The following is a 24,839-nucleotide window of genomic DNA, read 5'->3' on the forward strand; positions in this document are numbered from 1 at the left end:
AATTAAAGCATGCTCAGGACTACTCTAACGTAAACTCGGAGCTGGGCACAGAATAGGGGAGGCACAAAGATGGCTTAAAAGCACCTTTGACCCCCTCTCTTCACTAAATAGAGGTCTGGCAGAACCAACATGAAAAGAGAATCAGTCTCTTATAGTCAGCTGTTTTGGCCGACCTTGAAAAATAGCCTTAACTTTGATATTTGGAAAGAATTACCTGTATATCATGATGGATGCTACATCAAAAACTGAGTGCAAAACAAACGCAACCAGTGTCAATACAGAGTTCTAATATAAATGTTCAGGAGCACCACAAACAACCTTCTGGCTTCCTCTCCAGAAAAGTGAGGAAAGGTCATATTTTACCATGTGTTAATAAAACATTTGTGAACACCATATGCATATTAGTCAGAATAAACAACCCTAGCCACTACCTCTACCTAAGTACAGTCTGTGATAAAAAAATAAATAGATTGTTCCCTCCAGTAGGTGCTTGATTTCATGTAATCTTCACAGGTGATTTCTTATGTGCGCAGAGGAGGGTGACATAGGGGACACCAATGAAAGCCCATTTTTCACTGGGCCAGAACTTTATAACAGGGCCCTGTTCAGGGATCTCGGAGGCAGCATCGAAGTAGGCAAAACAGACACAGCCTAGGTAAGCCAGCAGGCAATGAGGATGTGCCTGAGGAGAATGAAAAACAAAGGAAAAAAAAAACCAGTCATGTGGATTCAGTAAAGACATCAACTATATCACCAAGTTTTCAGACTAATCAGCCCCTACCCTGTTCTCCTGTCCCTCATGAGCCTGGCTAGTGTCAATCCGTCCTCTTAGGACTAATAAGATGTAGCATATAGATAACTATACTACATATATGCAATAAATTGTAGCGTTCTTGGTTCAAACTTGATGACCTTTGAATATGCTGCAAAAGACACTTACACAGAGTTTGGGGGAGAACATTGAGAGTATGGTCTTGAATAAAAGGGACTTTTGCTCACAGGTGGATAAGTGTGAAGGAGTGGCACTGAGCTCTGACCTTCTTTGTCTACCTGTCTGCTGTCATGGCTTTTTTAAGGATGGAGAGATTTCTCACCTCTCAGACCCATTGTTTCAGACTGATAACATCACATTGGTTTACACTTGGAAGTTATTTCAGCATTCATAAGGGCCAGAAACTTAGTTTTAATTAAAAGTGAAGTTAGAGTCTGCAGAAACTAAATAGACCAGAGGGGCACATAAATCTATCAAGTGGATAGGATGTGTGAACACTACTGGTTGGGAGTCTACTAGTAAAGCTGATCATCATGGTGAAAGGAACAACATTCAATGCACAAGACAGCCTACGCGCATACATCTGTATTAAGGGCTTCTTTTCTTTAAATGAAACAACAGAGTTTACACACAGTACTTACCATACACAGTGCAAATACGGAAAGTTAAATGAAGACCAGATCTCACAAAATGCTTTGTCACTGATCCAGCAGAAAAGTGCTAACATCCACCAAAGACCTGAAAAGAGGCCCAGCTTGTACACACGCAAGTTTTCACATCTAAAAAAAGACATAAGGAAGGGAAGAAAAGCCGTTATCAGTCACTAAGCGGTTTGGCTATATTGAGCTTTGGGATGGAATCCGGCATGCCAGGCTGCATACTTTTAAGAAGCCTGAAGCTGATTTGCACATAGTGCAGCATTCTGAAAAGTCATATGTTGAGGAGTTTACTTACCATCAATTTGAGGTGCTGTCACAGTCAGAAAAGAGCCTATGCAAACAAAATGGACTTTTACTCAGCAGCTCTGCTCCTGGATACTCTTAATTATTGATGAGCAACTTTTGGACAAAAAAATTGTTTTCATTCCTGTTAGGACTGCAGCCTAAGTAAAAGTTCTGGAAGCCAGAGCTGGAATCCATTTTCCTTCATACATCAGCAACAGCCCTAATCCTGCAACAAGAACCACGAGGAAACAGGAATCTGCCTGCCCAGTTCTCTTTACAAGATAGGGACCTAAATGCCAATTGCAGCAGCATTTTTTTTTTAAACTGGTGATGATTCATGAGAAATGCCCAGCTTGACTTTCAGGGCTCAGGGTGAGTTTGCATGGTAAGTGTTAGAAAAAAAACAAAAAAAACCAATTATTCTTTTTACAGTACTTGTAAACTGAGCAAAACTGATTTGGAGTCACTGAAAGACAATAAACATGGAACTCATCTCTGTCATTATGAGCAAGAGTCACTTTCCAGACAAGAACTACACTTGAATTCTTTGGGTTTTAATTTTTTTTTAAGATCGAGATTTTAATTAATTAGCACCCATATAAGTGAAAGATTTGGTGTCAAAATATGAAACATACTAAACACATTTTGTCTTAAGGAGAGAACAAATATTTAAGTAAAATTTTTACCATATCAACACAGAGGAGTTTTTCCAATTGTTAGAGGCAGTGGTAAAGCTGATGGAAACTGGTTACAAGTCTTTGACATTGGGGTCCATTACTAGCCTTGTCACAAATACTCAGACTGGAGTATGGTTTTCAATAACTGGTTAAAAATAACTTGGTCTCAGCCACACTGTTAGAACACAAGGGAAAGGTAGGTGAATTTTTAAAATTCTGTTGTCATCAAAACATTTCGTTGGGTTTAGAATTTGAGTAAAAGTTTTCTTAGACAAAATCTAAATTTGGGGCCAAGTTTTCATTTCCTCCTTTGATATAGCAAACATTTTTTAAAATTATATAAATATGAAGAATGATATGCTTGTTGGGGTGTGGAGGAGGACTAGCTGTTTTTTTCTACACATTATTAATTTAAGAAATCTACAGTTCCAAATGATGCTAACCCAAAAATATAAACATCCCCAAAGGCTTTGACAAGAACAGTTTATCTGATGTTGCATGCTTCTGAACCTCAAAAATGAAATTCTCAATCTAAATTAAGCTGGAGTTTGACTATGGATGGAGGAAACAAACCTGTCCATATACAATAGTTCCTACTGTGGAGGGAAAAGAGCCCTCTGTTGTGGCAATAAGCAGCTTGGCCTGTAGTTGATGAGCTCTGCCCTCAAAAGCAGGTGCCAATGTATGTACAAGGAATTCGCTTAGGTTGTAAAGTAGGAATACTCTTTTTTTAAATGTACTGAAACTTGTTCACCTCAACTGGGGGGGCGGGATATTGAATTCTGTGGTTGCCATAGTTTTGCTCAGGAGTCTAGATTCCTTGTAACATTAAAAGTTACTTAGCCAACGAGAGAGTTCAGGACAGGAGTTATACAATATGAGGTCTTTTGGGCCATGACCTTTTTCTTATATGCTGTCAAGGATGAAGTGTGGTTCAGCTTTGTTAGTTTTTCTAAAAAATTATGCTTCTGGTTTTTGTTTTTAATTGGGTGGATTTTCCTGGGGCCCAAACGTTGTAAACACTGCCAAGAGTAGTTCTTACTATTGGTCAAAAAACACTCTCAGCAGGATTTCAGTCCCTTTTCTTCAAGGTTGCATTTTATTTCATAGTAAGAAAATAGTTCAGCGTAAGTCCCCTTATAAACCTGGCCCTTTGCCCCGACCTGGAGCTGCCTGAAAGAGCCTGTCTATGCCTTGCAGATCTCACTTCTCAGACTCAATAAAACCTGTGGTATTTCAAGACCAAGGACACACAGATTTCAGCGTAAATCTCAAACATTTATTTATTAGCAACAAAAATAAATATTCTGCTTGTGTTGCAAAGAACACTATTATTATTGTTTGTAATAAGGAAACACCTAGGGACCATGGTCCTACAAACACAGGACAAAGACAGCTTCTACCCCAAGAAGCTTACAGTCTAAGGACTTGTCTACACTGGCAATTTACAGCACTGTAACTTTCTCGCTCAGGGTGTGAAAAAACACCCCTCTGAGCGCAGCAAGTTTCAGTGCTTTAAAGCACCAGTGTAAACAGTGCACCAGCGCTGGTAGCTGCACTCCCAGTGCTGGTAGCTGCACCTCTTGTGGAGGTGGATTTTTTTAGAGCGCTGGGAGAGTAACCCTGTTGTTTTAATGACTGATTGCAGTATATACAAGTAAAAATTCCTGGTCTCTCACACAAGTTTGTCACCCTCAATTTTGAAATTCCAGCATGACAACTGAGGGAATTCTGAGTGGTTTCCAACATCGGTCATTACCTGTTTGGATTTGAAAGCAGAAGACATCACATAGAGGCTAGCGGCCCTCTCCCTCTATTGCTGCCATGACAACCTTAACTCTATACCCTGGCACAAGTTCATTGCAACTTCTTCTTACATAATACTGTATAATCTCAGCTCACTCTGTATTGAGAGGGGGAATAGGAGTGGTAGGAGGACAGGTTCTCCAGCCCATATGTGGAGGTTGGGCAGAGTTGTGACTGGCACTGGAATCTTAGAAAATTTTCTTTTTTTTTTTTTGTCTTTTTCGATGTACAAATTCTCAAGCTTATATTTGCATAAGAAAAATTCAAAACAAAAAATATAAAAAACACTGTACTAGGTAACAGCTTTCTAAAGATGTAGCTACATTGATACAACATCTGACTTTGCAAATTCAAGATTCAGTAAGATATTTTTCCATAAAAAGATACCAAAGACTCTTTTTACTATTAAAATTATTCTGCTTCATTTGAATTTTTAACGTGCACTTGGGATTAGGCGGCGGACTTCTTTATTAACAGGCATAAGGTTTGGCAGTGGATTCCTTTATAATCTATAGATTAGCAACAGGAAACCTACCATGCTGCATAATCTTGTTCATAAGGATTTCCTCTTGAATTCTTTTGCACATTAGTTTTAGGGTCTCACATTTCCTTTTTAAAGCCTTCTATAAATAAACTGACATTTAAAATGATTACAACTTCTCTGTTTGTACACAAAGGATTTCATGCTTCCACTGCCAGCTTTCTATGTTGCTGTTGTGTTCTGTTTGTTTCACAAGAAGTATATCAATATAAAGTGATTTTCCCAACAGAACGACATCTATATGGCTGCCACTGAAATTATTACTGCATGTAGAATGCAAACCAGGATAGATTTTAAAAAAGGTTGAATTCTCTGATCTGGCTGCTGATCAAAACAAATCTAGAGGAGAGGTGGCAGGACATAAAGGTAGCTTTACACATTTTGTATGCTAGCTACAATATGAAAAAACAGATTTCTTCTCTAGTGCTTTTTTCCACTTCAAGGTTAAATAGCTGTAATAAGGCATCACAAAAGGGGTTTTTTTGGTCAGAAAAGAGATTTTTCATCTGCATATGCAGATGCATCCAGTCAAAGAGCAGGGATACAGAATTTTTCTTTATACTTCCCTAGTGAAACCACAAGTGGAATGCTATGTTCAGTGCTAAGCACGTCATTACCAAAACTATATAAAATGCCCAAGGGTCTAAAGAGATTGCTTTATTAATACACATGAGAAGCCCAACAATGGAATATTCTCATTCACTCCAACGTGAGATTGATCAGGTCATACAAGACCAAAAACTCATATTGCCACTATTCATGTACAAATATCTACGCACTGATGGAAGTGTATGGATTCGCTGTTTGAACACACAACAAATGGACACATGCAAATGCATGCCAAGATTTGACATTCTGTTAACTAAATGGTCATGTGCATGCACACACACAAAAAAATCAGGTGTTTGTGGTCATAAGTGTGGAAAGCAAATGCATATGCATAATTGTGCACATTTAACACAGAAAACGAGATCTCAGCATGTAGCTGCCTTAAGCAATGGCCATGCCTACAAATATTTGAAGGGTGTGAACAGCAAGGAAGGAGAATAATTGTGCATGCTTTCAAGAGCTTTAAGTAGTGGGATGAGACTGAAAATTTATGCTGAATATCAGAATAAAAATTGCTGACAGTGAGATTTAAGACACTCCTAAGGAATGTGGTGGAGACAGTAGTTACAAGATAACATAACCGTCTCGGGATTATTTAAAATTGTTTTTATAAGTCTATAAAATAAGTAAGTGCTTCAGGGGACATTGCAAGAGGATGTTCAAAGGTAAGCAAGGGCAATCCCCCCAAAAAGTAGGATGGTAGAGATGGTCTTTTCTGGGCAACATTCAAGGATTTTCTGTAATTCCCTTTACAGTGCCTAGATACAGTGATGGGTGCTTTAGAAATACTGATAGGGAGCAGCAAAGCTAGACATCTCTCTTCCACTCCATTCACCAGCAATATGGGTGCGAACTTCAAACCCTAACTGGAACCAGGTAAATGCTATAAAGCTGTCCAGTCTTTTTATTTTAAAGCAAATATGGAAATGAAGTTTTAAAAACCTGTTAATGCAGTATTAAAATTGAACAGGAATTGCACACGCTAAGGTTCCAGGAGTGTGGTTCATTCTGCCATATTGCAGATGTCATGGTATAATTCCCCACTCTGAACCTCAGCGTCCAAAAGATGGGGTACCAGCATGAATTCCTCTAAGCTCAATTACCAGCTTAGTACTTGTAGCGCTGCCACCAACCAGGAATTTCAGTGCCTGGTACACTCCGGTCCCCCCCCAAAACCTTGCCCAGGGACCCTCAAGACCCAGTCCTTCTGGATCTTAACACAAGGAAAGTAAACCCTTTCCCTCATCATTGCCTCTCCCAGACTTCCCCTCCCTGGGTTACCCTGGAAGATCACTGTGATTCAAACTCCTTGATCTTAAAACAGAGAGGAAAATTCACCTTCTCCGCTCCTTCTCTCTCCCTGAGAGAGAAAGTAATCCTAACACCGAGAGAAATTAACCTTTCTCTCCCCCTTCCCTCCTCTCTCCCCACCAATTCCCTGGTGGATCCAGACCCAGTCCCCTGGGGTCTCACCAGAATAAAAAAACAATCAGGTTCTTAAACAAGAAAAGCTTTTAATTAAAGAAAGAAAAAAACAGTAAAAATTATCTTTGTAAATTTAAGATGGAATATGTTACAGGGTCTTTCAGCTATAGACACTGGGAATACCCTCCCAGCCTAAGTATACAAGTACAAATTAAAATCCTTTCAGCAAAATACAAATTTGAACTCCTTCCAGCCAAATATACATTTGCAAATAAAGAAAACAAACATAAGCCTAACTCACTTTATCTACCTAGTACTCACTATTCTGAACTTATAAGAGCCTGTATCGGAGAGATTGGAGAGAAACCTGGTTGCACGTCTGGTCCCTCTGAGCCCCCAGAGTGAACAACAACCAAAATCTAACAGCACACACAAAAACTTCCCTCCTTCAAGATTTGAAAGTATCCTGTCCTCTGACTGGTCCTCTGGTCAGGTGACAGCCAGGCTCACTGATTTTGTTAACTCTTTACAAGCAAAAGAGATATAAAGTACTTCTGTTCTATTAACCCTTGACGATCTGTTTATGACAGCATATCTGTAATATTTTTGTCCCTCTTTTTCCTGACAAATGGTAGCTTAATATACTCTAGTGTAAATCTGGCCAAGTTAATTTTGCTGTTGAAACCTTACCATTTGCTTTTCCTGGTTGCGCAATACAATACATGAATGCAGTGCCTGTTTATAACCATAGGAAATGTAGTTTAAATGTCTGTTGATAAAAATTACCACATGTATGAGTGTCTTCTGATATTAGCCATCCATAGTTGTTATTCTTACAGGGCCAGCACACACTACCATCATGCTAACACCACAGGGGCTACACTAGCTTACACGTGGAATTTATCTTCTTCCTCCTGCCCTTTGTGCCTTTGAAAAAAATCTCCCATTTTAGTCTTTCCTACCTCACTAGCCATCTCTTCTCCCATTTGAGATCACAACGCTCTTTTTATGGTAGCAGTTTGTTCCCATGGAAAAATTAGAGAAAGAAAAATCTTCATTAGGAAACACAAAAGGCCTGATTCACCACTATCCAGTTTGCAATTTACATCAGCATAAAATTGGAGTACTGCAGTGATAAGTTAGGACCAAATATTTTATTCTACATGGAACAGGGGAAACTACCAGCCTATAATTTTTCCCCTCCCTACCCAAAGTAGTTTCATAGTGAAGGTTCGACATCAGAGTGACCAGATTTCAATGTACAGCTGGATGACTGACTGCACTTGCATGGAAAAAATCCCATTGGTTATGAGAATAACAACGGAAATTTCTTAAAATTGGTTGAGTTATTGGCAAAATTTGATAATGTTATGGCTGAGCATGTACGAAGAGTGAAAAATGGAGAGATTCACACCCATTATTTGGTGTAGCAGGGTGGTCACCGGCTCCATCCTGGGAAGGGTTAAAGTCAGCCCTGCAGAGGCTGGGCTGTGGAAGGAAAGAGTGGGTTGATTGGGGGAAGCAGCTGCAGCTGGGCCATGTCCCAGTCAGAGCCAAGCTGGCCCTATAAAGAGGCTGGGAGCTAAGAGCTCAGCAGTCTTCCTCTACCTGTAGAGGGAGAAGGGCCTGGCTGCAGGGAGCTAGACACAGGGTACTGGAGTGAAGCAGGGCTGGAGAAAGGCAGAGGAGCTCCTGCCTGGAAAGCCCCAGGCTGCGGCCAAGCATAAGGCCAAGAGGTACTAGGGGTTTCAGGGGGCAGCCCTAGGGTAGGCAAAGGCAGTAGGTCCAAACCCCTTTGCCTATGATGAATGGCTGATACTGCAGTCTGCTGCAGTGAACGGGGGCTAGATGGAGACTGGGCAGTAGCCAAAACTGAGGCAAAGTGGGGATAATGGGTTGGGGGTTCCCCAGGGAGGGGAGACCCAGATTGGTGGGGTACTGCCAGGGGGCAGCATCCCAGTTAAAAGGGCACTGGGGTCCAGGGAGGGATATGGGGGCCAAGAGGACAGGTGGATCACTGGCCTGCAGAGGGCCCTCCTGGCTGGCAGTGAGCTAATTCCCGAGGACAACCAGCAGGAGGTGCCGCAGGGGTGAGTCTGCATGTTTACATTTGGGTGAAAATACACAAAATGAGATAATAGAATTAATTTCTAATGGAGTGTGTAATGAAATTTCATCAAATTTGAAACATGCCAAATATTACTCATTATAGTTGATTGTACTCAAGATCTGAGCAAAACCAAGCAAATGTCAATAGTTTTATGATTTCTGAAAATTGATGAAAATGCAGAAGTGAAAATTTGTTAACACTTTTTAGAATGTGTATCAGTGAATGAAACTACTGGGAAAGCCCTCACAGATGTAATTCTACAGAGATTGGAACACTGTGGAATATCTTTAGAAAATATGCGTGGCCAAGGGTACGATAACGGCTCAAACATGCGAGGATGACATGTAGGTATACAGGAAAGAATACTGAATTTAAACAAACAATCAGTCAAGCTTTTTTCATTCCTTGCCACGTGCATTTGCTCAATCTGGTTGTCAGCGATGCCAACAAATCATCTAAAGATGCTGTTTCATATTTTACCACAGTGCAAGCAATTTACAACTTTTTTTAGTGCTTCCACACATCATTAGGCAGTCTTGAAGAATCATCTTGAACAAAAACTCACACTTAAACCTCTAAGTCAAACTAGATGGGAAAGCAGGATAGATGCTATTAGACTATTCCGATATTCATCAGGAGAGATTTACGATACACTAATTAGAAATAAGCCAGAACTTGTCGTATGAGCCTTCATTTTGACATGAAGCTGAAACATTGGCTCAGAAATGATGCAGTTTCAATTTTCACATTGCACGGTTATCTGGCATAATATTCTAAATCAAATTAATTTGACTAGCAAAGTTATGCAGAACATAACCATAGACATATCTGAGGCAAAGATGATTTTGAATAAAACACTAGAATATTTTAAAAAATGCCATTCAGATAAAGGATCTGAAGAAACTGTCAAAGAAGCAAAAACAATAGCAGAGGATCTTGATTTTGAACCAACGTTTGCACCTCAACAATTCAATCGTCCTCGGGGGGGGGGGGGGGAATAACAAGACAGTTTTGTTATGAGGTTCATGATGATCCTATTCTCGATCCAAGTGAAAGGTTTAAAGTTGAACGTTTCTATTGTATTTTGGATGTAGCTATAATTTCCATTGAAGAAAGATTTTGTCAGTTGAATGGTCATTGTGAAACTTTTTAATTTTTATACGATATTGGAAATATTAAAAATCAGTTTTCCAAAGAAGACCTCATGAAGCACTGGCAAGACCTACATTTAGCGCTCAGTACTGATAACACTGCTGACACTGATGCAGTAGAATTATACGATGAATTAATAGCTTTATCTGAACTAATAAGTACAAAAACTTCTCCTCTAAAAGTATTAGAATTTATAGCAAGAAGTGATTTTTTTTCACTCCAAACACTGCTATAGCATTATGCATTCTTTTAACATTACCAGTATCAGTGGCTTCTGGTGAGCGCAGCTTCTCAAAACTGAAATTACTAAAATTATTTGAGGTCGATCATGTCTCAATCATTTGTCGAGACTCGCAATAATTTCAATTGAAAGTACTATTGCAAAAAATTTAGATTTCACTGGAAAGCTTGTTTTTCTTTTACAGATTATGAACAAACAGGAAAATGAAGGTGAAGATGACTGAGTTAGCTGCAGAAGCCAATATTTTAAGTTTCTCGTGTTGACCTGGCTGACATAGTCAATTTAATTTTTATTTTAAATACTTCATTTAACTATTTTAGTTAAACAATTAACAAAAACAAACTATTTTAAAAAAACATGAATGTTTAACTAAATTCAAAAATTCATATGCTTCTTTTGTTAAAATATTATGTTTGCTGTTGAAGAAAAAAATCCAGAATACATAATGTTGTTGTAGTTAAATAAAACAATTTAAATGTCTGCCTGGTGATGTTCTCCTCCTAATACAGCATGGCAAGAAAATGATTAAATATTAATGATTAACCTGTTGAATTGGAGATAGTTCACCTCACAATGACTTCATAAATATCTGCTTCAATTACCTTTGGTAAATGAAATAACCAATCATTCATTTTCTGATATAGCTGTAAAAGTAATCTTAAAAAGTTTTCAAAATAAATCACTTTAAAAATGTATAGTGTGTAACTTCTAAAAATGAAACCCACATCTATCTCTGAGTTGTGAAGAATATGTATTAAGGTTATAACAACCAACAAGAATGCACTTTTATGTAGAAATCTATGATTAAATTTCTTCCTGACTAGTGATTTAAATGATGATTTAAATCAATCTGCTTTAAATCAAATCCACTCTGTCCAAGAGTTACTTTGTAACATTAACTTGCACTTGTTGCATATACTAGGCCAAATTCTCCTTTAGTGTAAACAGTGCAGCTCCACTGACTTCAATGCAGGTAATCCAGTTTACACCAGCTGAGTATCAGGCCCTATGTATTTAGGTATACATGTAATGACCTAAATAATCATTGGAAATACATGCAATGTGAGAGAATCCAAACAGCTGGGGTGGAGCGGAGTGAGTTCACACCAGTGCTGGTATAACAGTGCAGCAGCAACAAAAAGACCACCCTGACATTAGCCCCCCTGTCATAAGCAGACAGTTAAGGGTTAATTCCTCTTTTACCTGTAAAGGGTTAAGAAGTTCACATGGCCCAGCTGACACCTGATGAGAGGAACCAATGGGGGGACAAGATGTTTTCCAAGAGGGAGGAGGGAAATCAGTCTTTGTCTGTTCAGAAAAGTTTGTGCAGGAGTGAAGGATCTAGGAATCAGCAATCTAACATTTCTTACAAATAGTAAGTGTTTAGAGAAGGAATGTATTAGATTATGTTTATTTTCTTTTGTGACTTCATTTTGCATAAGAGGGAGAATCAAATTGGGTGTCTTTGTGTAACTAAGGTTTTTGCCCAGAGGGACATCCTCTGTGTTTTGAATCTGTTGTCTGTGAGAATAGCTTGCATGCTAATCACACAGAGGTATTCCTTTCACCCTTTTCCTTTTAATTAAAAGTCTTCTTTTAAAGAACCTGATGGATTTTTCCTTCTTTTAAGATCCAAGGGCTTTTTGGGTCTGGGCTCACCAGGAACTGGTGGGGGCTTAATCAGTCTCAATCCTGCCAGGAAAAGGGGGATAATTACTGGGGAAATAATTTGGGGGATGGCAGAGTTCTAAGTGGCTCTTCCCTAAGATTTGGAACATGCTTGGTGGTGGCAGATTACTGTTAAGATGGTAAATAAACTTAGGGGTTATCTCATGCAGGTCCCCACATCTGTACCCTAAAGTTCAGAATGGGGGTGACACCTTGACACACACCCTTCCTCCCTCCCCTGCACAGCAAGCAAGAGTCTCGGGGAGCAGCTCCAAGACAGAGGGCAGGAGCAGCACATGGCAGTGGGGGGAGGGACAGCTGCAATTGCTAGCCTGCTGGGTGGCTGCAGCACAGGGAACTTAGGGGAGCAGGGAGCTGATAGGTGGGCTGCCAGTCCACCCTGGTTCCAAGCCCCCACCAGCTAGATGCAACAGGCTGCTCTTCCTGCAAGCAATGGACAGACGTTAGAAGGAAGCATTGCACAACTTTAAACGAGCATATTCCCTAATAGATCAGCACCGTAACAATGAAACAATGTTAACTGGGATGACTTTAAGTGAGAAGTTATTGTATTTGTATCTAGAATGAAACCCTCAGAAAACAAGCATCAATAAAGGCTGCTTCACATACAGAAGAAAGACACCTACCTCTTCAATTCAGCAATTAGCAGAGCCGTACAGGGGACACCTAGTGTCATTAATGAGATGTTGTTGATAGCAGGCTTAATAAATGCAAGGCATGTAGTAACTCCAGAAAGGACACCGACTGCAGCTTTAAACCTTGCCCTGAATAATTAAAGAAAAAGTGTACATTTTGCTTTAATTAAACCTTAAATTAATGATAAACAAGAAAAGGCAACAATAAAATCCTAAAAATGTTTAAAATTGTTGTAAACAACATTTTATCTCTTTGAATAGATATTAGAAACAACGCACACTATAACAACATGATGTGTACAGAATGTCTACTTTGGCCCTGATCTGGCAAAGACTTCAACTTTGCATACATGTGTGTCTCATGCATAAATCTTTGCAAGACTGCAGCCTTGAAAGTTTAATATTTTATATACACACTGAGCATATTCTGATCTCTTATTCCAGTATAAATTGTGAGCTATTCCACTGCATTCGATTGAGTTACAAGGTGTAAAACCAGTGCAGTGTTGCCAATTCTCATTATTTTACGAGTATCATGATATTTATTATTTTCCTTAAAGCCCTATTTACTGAAATCATGTTATATTAGAATCTCAGCTTTTATTTATTTTTTTTAATAAAGTCTCTTTCTAGCTCGCCTGCTTGCAGAGAAAAGCTTGCAAACCTGAAATCTAAAGGTTCAAAACCTCACAAGGCTAATAAAATCTAAAAATAAAAAAATCTCTTTTTTATATATGTCATGATTCTTAAACCAATGATTTTGGGGGGCCTGACTTGTGTTTTTTTGAAGTTCAGATTTGGCAATACTCCCGGTATAATGAAAGGCAGAATCAAGACCTGAATGTGTACAATCTACAGTTTGATAAATTCAAAATTTTAAATTCACCTTAAACGCTCTTTAAATTTTGGCTTTGACAGGCTACATACTATAAACATCATGTTTCTGAGGTCTAATCTCTGGGAGGGAACAAATATATATGTCCTCCAAGCTGGAGTTCTCTCAGAAGTCACAGTCCGGATGCATTTCTTATAGTGCAGAGTTAGGCAAAACAGCTTAATTTGAAGGTAATTGACCATTATTTGCCTGTTTTTCAAAACTCTCCCTTGCCCCTCTTAATTTCTATTTAAAAAAAAATTTTAATCTCCCTGAAATTTCACATCCCAGATTAAAATTTTTCTCAGGAGTTTTAAAGTTACAGGACCTGATTCTTGTACTCATTGTAGATCAGTCATCTCCTCAGATCTAACTGCAGGGAGCTTTGCCATTGACTTCAATACATCCAGGATTTCATCCCAAAAGTCTATTATTCCTTTTTTTATTTAAATAAGAAGAGCACTGAGAAACACAGTTTAACAAGGAAGCTGTTTAACCCTGTTAGCAATACTGTGAGTCTATGCACAGAACAGTTGCTGGATGTAACATTAAGTAATGTAAAGCAATGACTAAAGGATATTTTTTGGCTAATTCTTATGTGGTCATATATTTTTGGACAGCATGAAATGTCCTATAGTTGAATCAAATGTTAAAACGCTGCCAACCACATAATGAAATGCTGCTACAAAACCTCTGTTTCAGTTTTGCTTTTGGGAGTGAAAGACCAGGCATCGTGCCCTGTAAAAGCACTGTGTTGCAATATGCAGAAGTAAACAAGATTCACACAGCTGGGACAAAAAGTCATGAGGTTGGAATGACAACGGCATACGTCATTTAAGATGCATTTTTCATAATGAAAGCAATTTGAGGAGTGTTCTGGTGGAAAGTTCAAATCAAAGATGTTTTTAAAATAAGATGATCCTCCAATAAGATTTGTGACAAAAACAAAACAGCTGATCCCAGGAAGGCAGGAAGCAATGGAGTCCACTAATATTAGCAATTAGTGGGTCTGGAGATAACAAACAGTTGGAAAAGAATAGCATGAGGAAGGACAGTAGCAACAGTGACAAGATTATGTGGTTATTCAATGCAGTTATGTGCAATGCAATGAGCTTCAAGCACAATCAGGGAACCATCCTGAATTCTTTGAGATATATTAACTCAGGTAAAATCTCTTTTATTGGACCATCATCTGTTGGTGAGAGACACAAGCTTTCAGCTTACACAGAGCTCTTTTTGAGGTCTGGAAAAAGGTACTCAGAGCGTCACAGTGAAATACAAAGTGGAACAGATGGTTTAGCATAAATAGTTAACACATATTTCAAGGGACTATTCATCATGAAATGGCCTGATAACACCTCTCCAGTCACAGGGGGAAAAAGGGGAAAAAAACTGGGGGATGTGATATAGCAGGGTACAATCTAGACCTGGGGTTGGCAACCTTTCAGAAGTGATGTGCCGAGTTTTCATTTATTTACTCTAATTTAAGGTTTCGCGTGCCAGTAATACATTTTAACGTTTTTAGGTCTCTTTCTATACGTCTATAATATATAACTAAAGCGACCGTTGTATGTAAAGTAAATAAGGTTTTTAAAATGTTTAAGAAGCTTCATTTAAAATTAAATTAAAATGTAGAGCCCGGTGGCCAGGACCCGAGCAGTTCGACTGCCACTGAAAATCACCTTGCGTGCCACCTTCCGCACCCATGCCATAGGTTGCCTATCCCTGATCTAGACTAATAAGCAGCTCTACCACCCCTACACTGCAACACTGAGTGCCTTACAATGCCTTGCTGAAGTAGCTCCCACCTAGACCACTCACAAACAGCCTTCCAGCAGGCAAGCCACACCTTGTTTATGTATAACTGCAGCCTGCCAACCACAAACTGGCTCTCACCAGCCTTCGTAATACTGCAGGGTGACTCCCATACACCCACAGTCTTAGATTTCCACCCAAAAAGGTATGTCCTGTACTGCCCAGCCTTCTCTGGACAATGCAAGTAGATTAGGTCCATTATTTCTTCAAAGGAGTTTCCCAGACACTTCAATTTAAACACAATGGATTAGATAAAACAAATTTATTAAAATTACAAAAAAATAGATTTTAAGTGAGTACAAGTAATGTAACCATTTCTGACTTTTTATGTTTCAATAAAAATTAAGATAAAAGGCTACTAGTGCCTAATTTAACAAACGATGTTAAATTCAAAGCAAAGTTTTCTCACTACATGCTTTCAGCAGTCTTACTGACCAAGCCTCTTGGGTCAGGACCCCTCCCCCAGTGCAGTAGCTGCTTCCTTTGTCCCTTCATGTGCAGTGAGTCAATGGCATGGTGAGGGGGGTCCTTTGGGGTATCTTCCCCTTCTTTTTATAGTTCTGTCCCCCCTTTGAGAAGCATTTCCAGCTGGGAGTAAGACAACAGGCAGTTTGTGTAGCAGGATGTTTGCTGCTTTTTTTCTTGCCCTGTTTGAGCTTTCTTTGTTTCCCTTCCTGCTTGATGACTCTGTTTACTACTTAAATGCAAGTTAAGCAGAGCACAAATTCCCTTGTTTAGAACAGACCTGTTTGACAACATGTGATAATAACACCATACAGTGGAATCTTATAACTTCACATTGCCACACATTTTACCAGGACAATAATGGCAAGCAAATGGCAAGTTTTTACTCACAAGACATACTTTGTAAAAAGATTATTACAATAGCACACAGAGTGTGAATACAAGGGTACATTCTGTCACAGGGTGGGGTGAGGGCATTAAGTGGACTATAGACTGTTGTAATAAGCCATAAATCCAGCATCTCTACTCAGTCCATACCTCCACTGCTGTCAACCCACAACACATCTTTCAAGATCTATAGGTGTGTGTAGGACCTATCACATATGGTGCACTTCATCCAGTGCACTAAATGCCCCAGTAACAACTATGTGGGTGAAACAAGACAATCATTACACACATAAATGAACTCATACAGAAAAATGATAAAAGACAAAAACACCCTATCACATGTCGGCGATCACTTTTCACAGAGTGATCATTCTATATCTGACCTCTTAGTCCTCATCCTCAAAGGAAACTTGCTTGACACTTTCAAAAGATAAGCCTGGGAGCTTAAATTCTTAACTTTGCTAGACACTAAAAATCACGGACTGAAGAGAGACACTGGATTTATGCAAAAGCAGTAAAGAATCCTGTGGCACTTATAGACTAACAGACGTTTTGGAGCATGAGCTTTCGTGGGTGAATACCCACTTCGTCAGATACATGCATCTGACGAAGTGGGTATTCACCCACAAAAGCTCATGCTCCAAAACGTCTGTTAGTCTATAAGGTGCCACAGGATTCTTTGCTGCTTTTACAGATCCAGACTAACACGGCTATCCCTCTGATACTGGATTTATGGCCTATTACAACAATCTATAGCCCACTTAAACCCTCTGCTCAGCGCTTTTTACTCCTCTTCCCTCCCATGACTGGAGAGGTGTTAATGGGTCACTTCACCTTGAATGGTCTCTTGAAATATGAGTTAAATATTTAGGCTAAACAATCTGTTCCACTTTGTATTTAGCTATGACACTGAGTGCATTTCCCAGACCTGACGAAGAACTCTGTGTAAGCTGGAAAGCTTATCTCTCTCACCAACAGAAGTTGGTCCAATAAAAGTTACTAACGCACCTACCTTTTCTCTCTAATATCCTGTGACTGACACTGCTACAACAACACTGCATATACATATATATATTACCTGTCATTTCGAAAAACTTTTGGGAGGTATCTTCTGGGATACCACATGGCCAGAGCACACATCAGGACCCAAAGAATAGCCAGCTCATCTAGCATCTGACCCAGGAAACTGAGTGTAGCATGGAAATACACAGATCCAATTCCTGGATGAATCAATTAAAAAGCCAATATGAAGTTACAGTAGTGTATGGCACTAAAATGTGCTGCTTAACAATGGACCTAATAGTACATGCTTTGACATAGAGATCATTCTGTCTGAAAATGGAAGAAAGAATTAAACACCACCACAATTGGTGGCAGCTAAAACTTATTGCAAAACAACTGATTTATGAAAGGGGCAAATGTCAACTCTAAATAGCAAAATGGAGCTTATGTAAAGGAAACAGCACATCAGGGTATCACTATTAATGAAATGGGCACAGTATTATTTAAAAAACACACAAACACACACCTCCAAACTAAACAACTAAAAACAACTAAAAATAGAGACTCTCCCTCCCAGCCAGTGAGAAGGTCAAACAATGATAGCAGCAGGTGGTGGCTAAACCTTAACATGATTTACAGGTGGAAAATCCCATGCTCTTTTACAGAGCCATGCAACCTGCACAATAATTATTTGCCTCATCTATGTAGTATTTCAAAATCTTCCATTGTTGCTGACAATGGAAACATTAATGATCCTCTGTACATAAAATGGGTAAACATTCACTTCTATGTAGAGAAATATCAGCATGTTACAAACAAAAGGCTCCTGAACGCCTCCCAAATGATGCTGAATATCCTCAACTCCTACTAAAGTAATGGGATGTGGGTGCTCAGCATTGCTCAGGATCAAGCCCAAATGTAGCAAGAGCACTTACGCAAAGGAAATACAGAAAGAAGCTAAGCAGGCCAGAGTTCCAGCCAACCTCTATTGTCACAGTACATTTTCCTTTGTAAAAGTGCATTTGCTTCAGTATCAAGTAAGTTCAAACAAACTGCTCACTAGACGTCAGGGTTGCTTTATTTTTCCACAACATGATATGTGGGTAGGAAAAGAACCCAATTTCCTCTCTCTTGCAGTTCGTGCATTACCAGACACACACACACACTAATCAACTTACCAACAACAACTAGCAGAGTCCATATTAAGTATATTCCACTGTTGAAGCAGGTTGCATATTGACGAAATAAGCACATACATATGGGTGGTAAAACAAAAAACAAGATGTTGCTTATCTAGAAAAGAAAATATAAAACAAAATGTATCAAGTAAAGGGGGAAAATGAAACAAACCTTTAAATTTGTAAACTGTCTAAAGCCATCTAGAAAAGCACATTTGTTGCTTGATTTGATGACATCTCCAGCTTACCAAAACTCATATGTCCTATTTTTTCAGAGCTGACCCAGGTTCTGCAATGGAAGTCTTTACTCTAAGAAATGTTAAGTATAAATCCATCAGGACTGGGAACAATGTATAATGTAGGTGAGCCCTTCCTTAAAATACCTTGTAAATCTATCCCAGGAGCAACACTTCTGTGATTACACAAATACATCATCAAATATTCATGTCACTACAATTCAAAAAGTATATAATGACAACAAGAGGTGAACAACAAGGATCTTAGCTGGTGGCACTCTCTTCTTGATGACTGAGGGAGCCTTGCATGAAAACATGGGAAACTGCCTGGATATAGATCATGTGGTCCTCCCTTAGAGGAAGGCAGAGGCACATGGGCTGGGGAGCCCTGCTGCAGCTCTCAGGCTGTAACAGGCAGCTGTGGAGCATCTACCCTACAGCTTCATCCCTGGGGAGAGGGGCAGGGGAGGGAAAATTCCTCATCATTGCCTCTATTACATTCTAAGTGCCTAGCCCAATTACTCAGGCAGGAGGGAGTGTTTGGTCATAAGAGAGTCCACCTAAAAAAGGGGGGAATTACAGCTGCCTTTGAAACCTATAACTTATACTGGCCAGTTTAGCCTTTTAGGGCCTGATCATATATCCCCAGTGCCCTGCACCCTTCCACTGAAGTTAATGAGAGTTTGGGATGGACAAGGCATGTAGGATTGGGCCATTAATGGGTGTGTTTGCTCCTTCAACAATATTTTTCCCTACTCATTTCCTCAAATATAGTCTTCACTCTACACAAGAGCCGAATTAATAGAGATTAAAATTCAGTCACCTCACTTACATTCCCAGGAAGGGTCAAAACATGTTCATAAAACCAGCATTCAAAAATGACAGGAACTAAAGGAGGGGCTCCTAAGCATATTCATTTGCAAGCACTGTACGCAAGAAGCATTAAATCAAACTAAAGATGCCCCCTCACAGGGTCACATTTTCTTCAGAAGCCTTGACCTTTGGGTTTAGTTAAAGTAAAATATTTAGAAAAAGCAATCTCCTGCTCAGTTTAAAATAGCACACTTTTTACTAGAGACAGGGTGAATCTGTGCCAGCAGAACTTGGAAACAGCACTCAGCTTGAGACTCAGAAAACAATGTGACCGAGACGAGCTCACTGGTACTTTTAATATCAATTTTTTATTTAAGAAAAGATTACAATGAAAATGTTGAAAAGACTGAAATGCAACAAAAACCTACATAAAAAAAAAAAACTGACCAACTCACCTCTCCTGTCACCTAAAAATAAAATAAGCTAAATCATCAAGCTATTGAGAAGAGGGAGGAATTCTGTGGCTTTTTTAGGACTGGCCTCTAGGACTGTTACAGAACAATATATGGTTGGCAGGAAGAGGTCTGAAATACATCATTAGAAGCCACTGTATTGTACTTCTGGTTTTATCGAAATAAACTGTATTAAAAGGCCTAATGTAAGCGCTCTTTGCATTGAGCTGCATCATAAACTGGACCAAATTCCATCACTGCAAACATTTGGTTCCCTAATTTTGGTCAACAAAAGACCAGAGAGTGGAAACAAAGGCACAATGAAGAAAGATTGACCAGTTCTTGTTACCCAGGACGTCCACATAGGTCTGCAATGCCGCAGATAAAGCATAGCTTTACAAAAGCCAAATTAAAAACAACCCCCTCATCCCCCTGCCCCAAAAAAACCCACTGATTTAAATTCAATTTAGGAGTGTCCACACAGTTTGCACCAGTCTAACTAAACAAAATTTTAAAATATCTTTAGGTAACTGTCGAAAATTTGTGTTTAGATAAGGCCTTTGTCCTGTACTACAGGACTGTGCTGTTAAATCTTTGCTGAAAAGTGAATAACATCTGGTCTTTTGGGATGTGTATTAACAAGGTTCTGCTACAGTTCTTTAAGGGCCTAATCCAAAGCCCATTCAAGACAAGGGCAGGCTTTCCAGTGACTTTAATGGGCTTTGGGTCAGGACCACAGCCATGTTATCCCAAGCCATTTTAGAGGTATGGAGTGAAATCTTGGCTCCAATGAGATCAGTGGCAAAGCTCCCATTGACTTGAGTTGGGCCAGGATTTCCATCATAAATCTGTAAACAGCTGTCTTTTCTTGACCTAATCTGATCATTCATCCTGCACTTTCCAGGACTACATTCTATAGTATTACCATTCATGTTTTAGCTAATCTGCTCAGCATATCACCACCCTCTCCCATCTCATTTCCAGCCTGCCCCAAGGCACAGTTGCTTTCATAAAAACTTCTTATTTTGTAGATTCTTCTGCAGTGACAACATGGGCAAATACAGCAGACTACTTTCCTCAAAGTGCTCAGATATCATAGGGCACCCATACACCAGATCACCTATGATAGTGGTTCTAGGGGAACCATAGCATCAGCAATGCTGGGCTCAAATGTGGGATTTGTTTTTAGTTAAATGTGTGGAGCCGCAAGAAAAAAGCCACGGACTGAGATGATGTAGTCCTCACTTATTCGCTCAGCAGAGGGTTCGGTATTTAAATGCACTTCTGTAACATTGTGCAGCGTTAGAATCGGTTGCTAACCTGGAAAGGAAAAAAAGCCAGAAAGAACAGGAGACAAAGAGGAAGGAGCTAGGCAAGTTTTTAGGAAGATGGGTTTGAGAAACCCCAAAAGACAGTGAAGTGGGAAGAAAAGAATCGGAGAAACTCAGGATACCATCCTGCCAGCCCTCCATGCATGACTGCCCATTAAAATTGAAGGAAGCCCTGCACAGAATTTGCAGGACCCAGTGAACACCACACTTTCCATACAAATCTGTGAAGCTATTCAATGCCTCTCTCCCCGGCCCATGTGGATGCAGTTATACTGATATAAAGCTATTCCCATATAAGAAGAGGATAGAGGAATAAACTATACTAGTGGATAGCACTTTTATACTGGTTTAACTGCGTTCAGATTTGGGATTGTAACAGTATACTTATTTCAGTTTAAAAAAAAATCACACCCCTAACTGAAATAGTTGAATCAATCCAAAAGTCTGGGTGCAGAGCAGGCCAAGAGAGATGCACTTGAACTGGTCAGTATAAATCTAGCAATTTACCAAATTAAAATTTTCTAATACAGATAAACCTATAGACCAGCCCTAAATTTGATATAAAAGAAGCCGCTATTGCAGAGCTGAAAGGAATTTACTCATCTCAATGGGTAAAACAAAAACAAAACAAACTTTCAACAGCAGCAATTTCTAGTTCTCCCATGTACAGCATTCTGTGTTCACCTCTACTTCAGTGCAAAGGCCACTAGCCAAAACCCCAGGCATGTTGCTCCCAAAAGAAAAGAGCGTCACACAAGTTAGACGGTCCCAGAAAATTAGAATGTGGGAAGATGAGGGCAGCAGCGTTCCACCTATAATAACTGATGGCTCTTCATTGGGAGTGGGTGGAGATAAAAATCTGTTCTGCATTTTGTTTAGTCTTTGGGTCCGATTCTGATCTCAGTTATGCTGGTAGAAATCTGGAGTAGCTCCAGTTAAGTCAAAGTTATACTGGTAAATCCAGCATAAATGAGACTGATAGCTGGTCCTTTCTATATATTGTTGATTTAAGAGCGATATATACACAAAATTAGGATCAGAAAATTTTCCAATCAATATAGTAGATGGTATTTTGTGATCAACCTTAACATTTCCCATTTCATTTTAAAATTAAAATGTTTTAAAGTTCCCCTAAAATAAAAATGTTAGCCTAATACCGTGGTGAAACAAAATCAACAGTAAACAGGGATGTCAAACCAGATCACAAAAGATGCTTCCTACCATATATTTCCAAATAAAGCTACAGGAAAACTGATAACTTGTCATGCAATTGGATAGTAAGACCACAGCCCTAATCTAATAAAATATCAACACTGTCACATGCAAGAAGACCTTATTCTAGCCCTGTGTAAAAAGACAAGGGAAAGCTGAGGGACTGCTGCTATTTTCGCTAAACTAGAAAAACAAGAGATCTCATTTCCTTTCAACTCCCCATGGAAGTGCTTTGAAATCAAGGCTAAAAAACTATGAAATACAGAAGAAGGTGATGGTATTTTTGCTATATTTGGATATTGCTCCTATTAAAGTTAGCAAACAAAAAGTAACAAATGCAAATGTTATTTGCATCTTATTTTATTATTTAAAAGACACTGAAAGAGACAAGATGTACCAACAATATTTAAATAATTCCTTAGCCACATACACACGCTCTCTCTATATATATACACATACATGTATTAAACATAAGATATAAAAATAAATACCGAGTGTACTGCAGGCACTGCAGGGCACAGGGACATGCATACAGATGCATATACACACACACACACACAATGTGCTCGATACACACCGTGTTGTAGAACTCAGCTATCGAGGGCACGATAATGTAGTTATCTTCGCACCAGTCTACCTCGGAGCTGCCGGCTCGCAGCTGATCCCACAAGTAGAGGGTGCTCATGACTGCGGTGGATCTGCCTTGTGGCAGCTTCTGCTTTTTCGGCTGCCGCTGTGCTGGGGCTCTCTCCCTGCCGTTGCTCCCCTGGACTAATCAACAAGGCGCAGACAACATTGAGGTAGCACCCGCGGCAGCTTCATCCTGTTTTTCTTTGCTCTAGCCGGATATGGAGCTCCCCAAGCAGCAGCTCTCAGCCTGTTGGACTCATCCTGCCTCCTCCCAGCGGGTCGTTTAGCTTAATGCACGCTTTCCAGCTGATCAGCCTGCCTGCCCTCGGCCCCAGAGCGCCTGCGCCTTAGGCCTCCCTCAGCTGGCTGAGGCTCTCTGCAAGAATCACTGCTGCACACACAGAGCTGGCTCCTGCTTCAATTGTGCAAGCGCCTGTTGATTGACTTCTATAGTGTAGGACCGGACTGCAGGAGCACAGGAGAGACGAGGGTGTATGGAATAATCCTGCACTGGTCCCCAGCGGAGGCACTAGGTGGGATTTAATAAATCTTAATTTATATCTCTGGGATTCCAGGCTGTCAGTTGACTGCCAGTCCTCACTCCGAAACCCACACAAATGTGGGCGGAAACATTCAAGACTCAAAGTGAGCTAACAGGGAAACAAAGGATAACGCATTTTTTCAATGCAACATCCTCTGCATCTGGGCACCAGCACAAGTAAAACAGGCTGTGTTAGAAACGTTTAAATTAATGAACTGCAGTAATCTTTCCTAGAACAGCTTCTGGATTCAGTTTGTGCCCCCCTCCCCGTTCTGGTGAAAATCCATAGTCTGCCAGCTTTGCAGACTAAAGCTGTCTGTTTACGCACAGAAAAAGAGAAAGGAGCAGAGCCTGCTTCCCCACACTGCCCCACCAATGTGCCTTAGCCTGTCTCAGAGAGATGACCTCTAAGGGTATGTCTACATTCCAATGTAAGCCTGGGCTCAGATTCAGGCTCAAGCCCAACCCCACTTCAGTCTACCCACAAATCTGATTCAGCCTTCTGAACCCAGACCCTGCAAGGTGGGTGCGTCTGAGCCTGAGTCACACTGGGACTTGGGTCCACAATGCATCATTTTGCATCATGAACAGAGCTTGGGACCAGATCCCCCAGTCTCAAATCCTGAGAGACTGCAAACCTACCCCACAATGCTATGGATCAGCCTTATCCTTTCTATCCCAAGATTAGCCAATTGACTCCCAGGAAACAGAAGAAACTCCCTGGTGCATGTATAGCTGCTTGGCATTTAATGTTTCCATTTTATTTTGACTGTTGAGCTGCAAACAGAGGGAACTGTCTCCTGAGTTAGCTATGGTCACCGACAAGAAATCTGTTGCTAAGCACAGTGCTACCTGGTCACAGGACCATGGTCAGATTCTGGTATATCTGTGGTGTGAGGAGAAAAAAGACATTCAATTTCAATAGGAGTACCAGAAATGACCATATGTACTAAGAATTAGCAGACAAGCTGGCAGCGTTGGGGATACAACGGAGCAGTGCAGGGCGTGGATTGACTCAAAAGCAACTACCAAGAAAGCCAGGGATGAGAACTGCATCCCTGGGAACTCCCAATCATCCTGCCTCTTTTATGAGGAGTTTGATCAGATGCATTGAGCCCCCAGCAGTTCACAATAGCCTGGTCAGCCATGGCAACCTTCTGACTCTCGTACACCACCAGAAAGGAGCCAGCAGCTGCCGGATCAGGCTAGCGAAGTGACTCTGGTGCTCACACCAGTCCCCAAGGAGACTTTGCTGCCAAAGCAGCTGCAGCATGTCCACACTCACAGGAGCTGTTTGATGAC

The 24,839-nt window shown here is 40.1% G+C and overlaps 1 protein-coding gene and 1 long non-coding RNA gene across 2 annotated transcripts; one reads left to right on the forward strand and one right to left on the reverse strand.

Moving 5' to 3' along the window:
• Positions 1–97: 97 nt before the first annotated feature.
• Positions 98–23,357, reverse strand: ACER2 (alkaline ceramidase 2). Its single transcript, XM_050944252.1, is given in 6 exon segments — positions 98–682; positions 1,401–1,551; positions 12,593–12,730; positions 17,221–17,362; positions 18,323–18,437; positions 22,944–23,357. Coding segments are annotated over 6 exon segments (840 nt in total). The 5' UTR covers positions 23,052–23,357; the 3' UTR covers positions 98–496.
• LOC127046759 (uncharacterized) lies at positions 8,087–11,881 on the forward strand. The gene is made up of 2 exons (XR_007773185.1): positions 8,087–8,864; positions 10,462–11,881. It is a non-coding gene; the product is annotated as an uncharacterized LOC127046759 (long non-coding RNA).
• Positions 23,358–24,839: the final 1,482 nt, after the last annotated feature.

This window comes from Gopherus flavomarginatus, chromosome 3 (assembly GCF_025201925.1).
Source record: "Gopherus flavomarginatus isolate rGopFla2 chromosome 3, rGopFla2.mat.asm, whole genome shotgun sequence".
NCBI lineage: Eukaryota > Metazoa > Chordata > Testudines > Testudinidae > Gopherus > Gopherus flavomarginatus.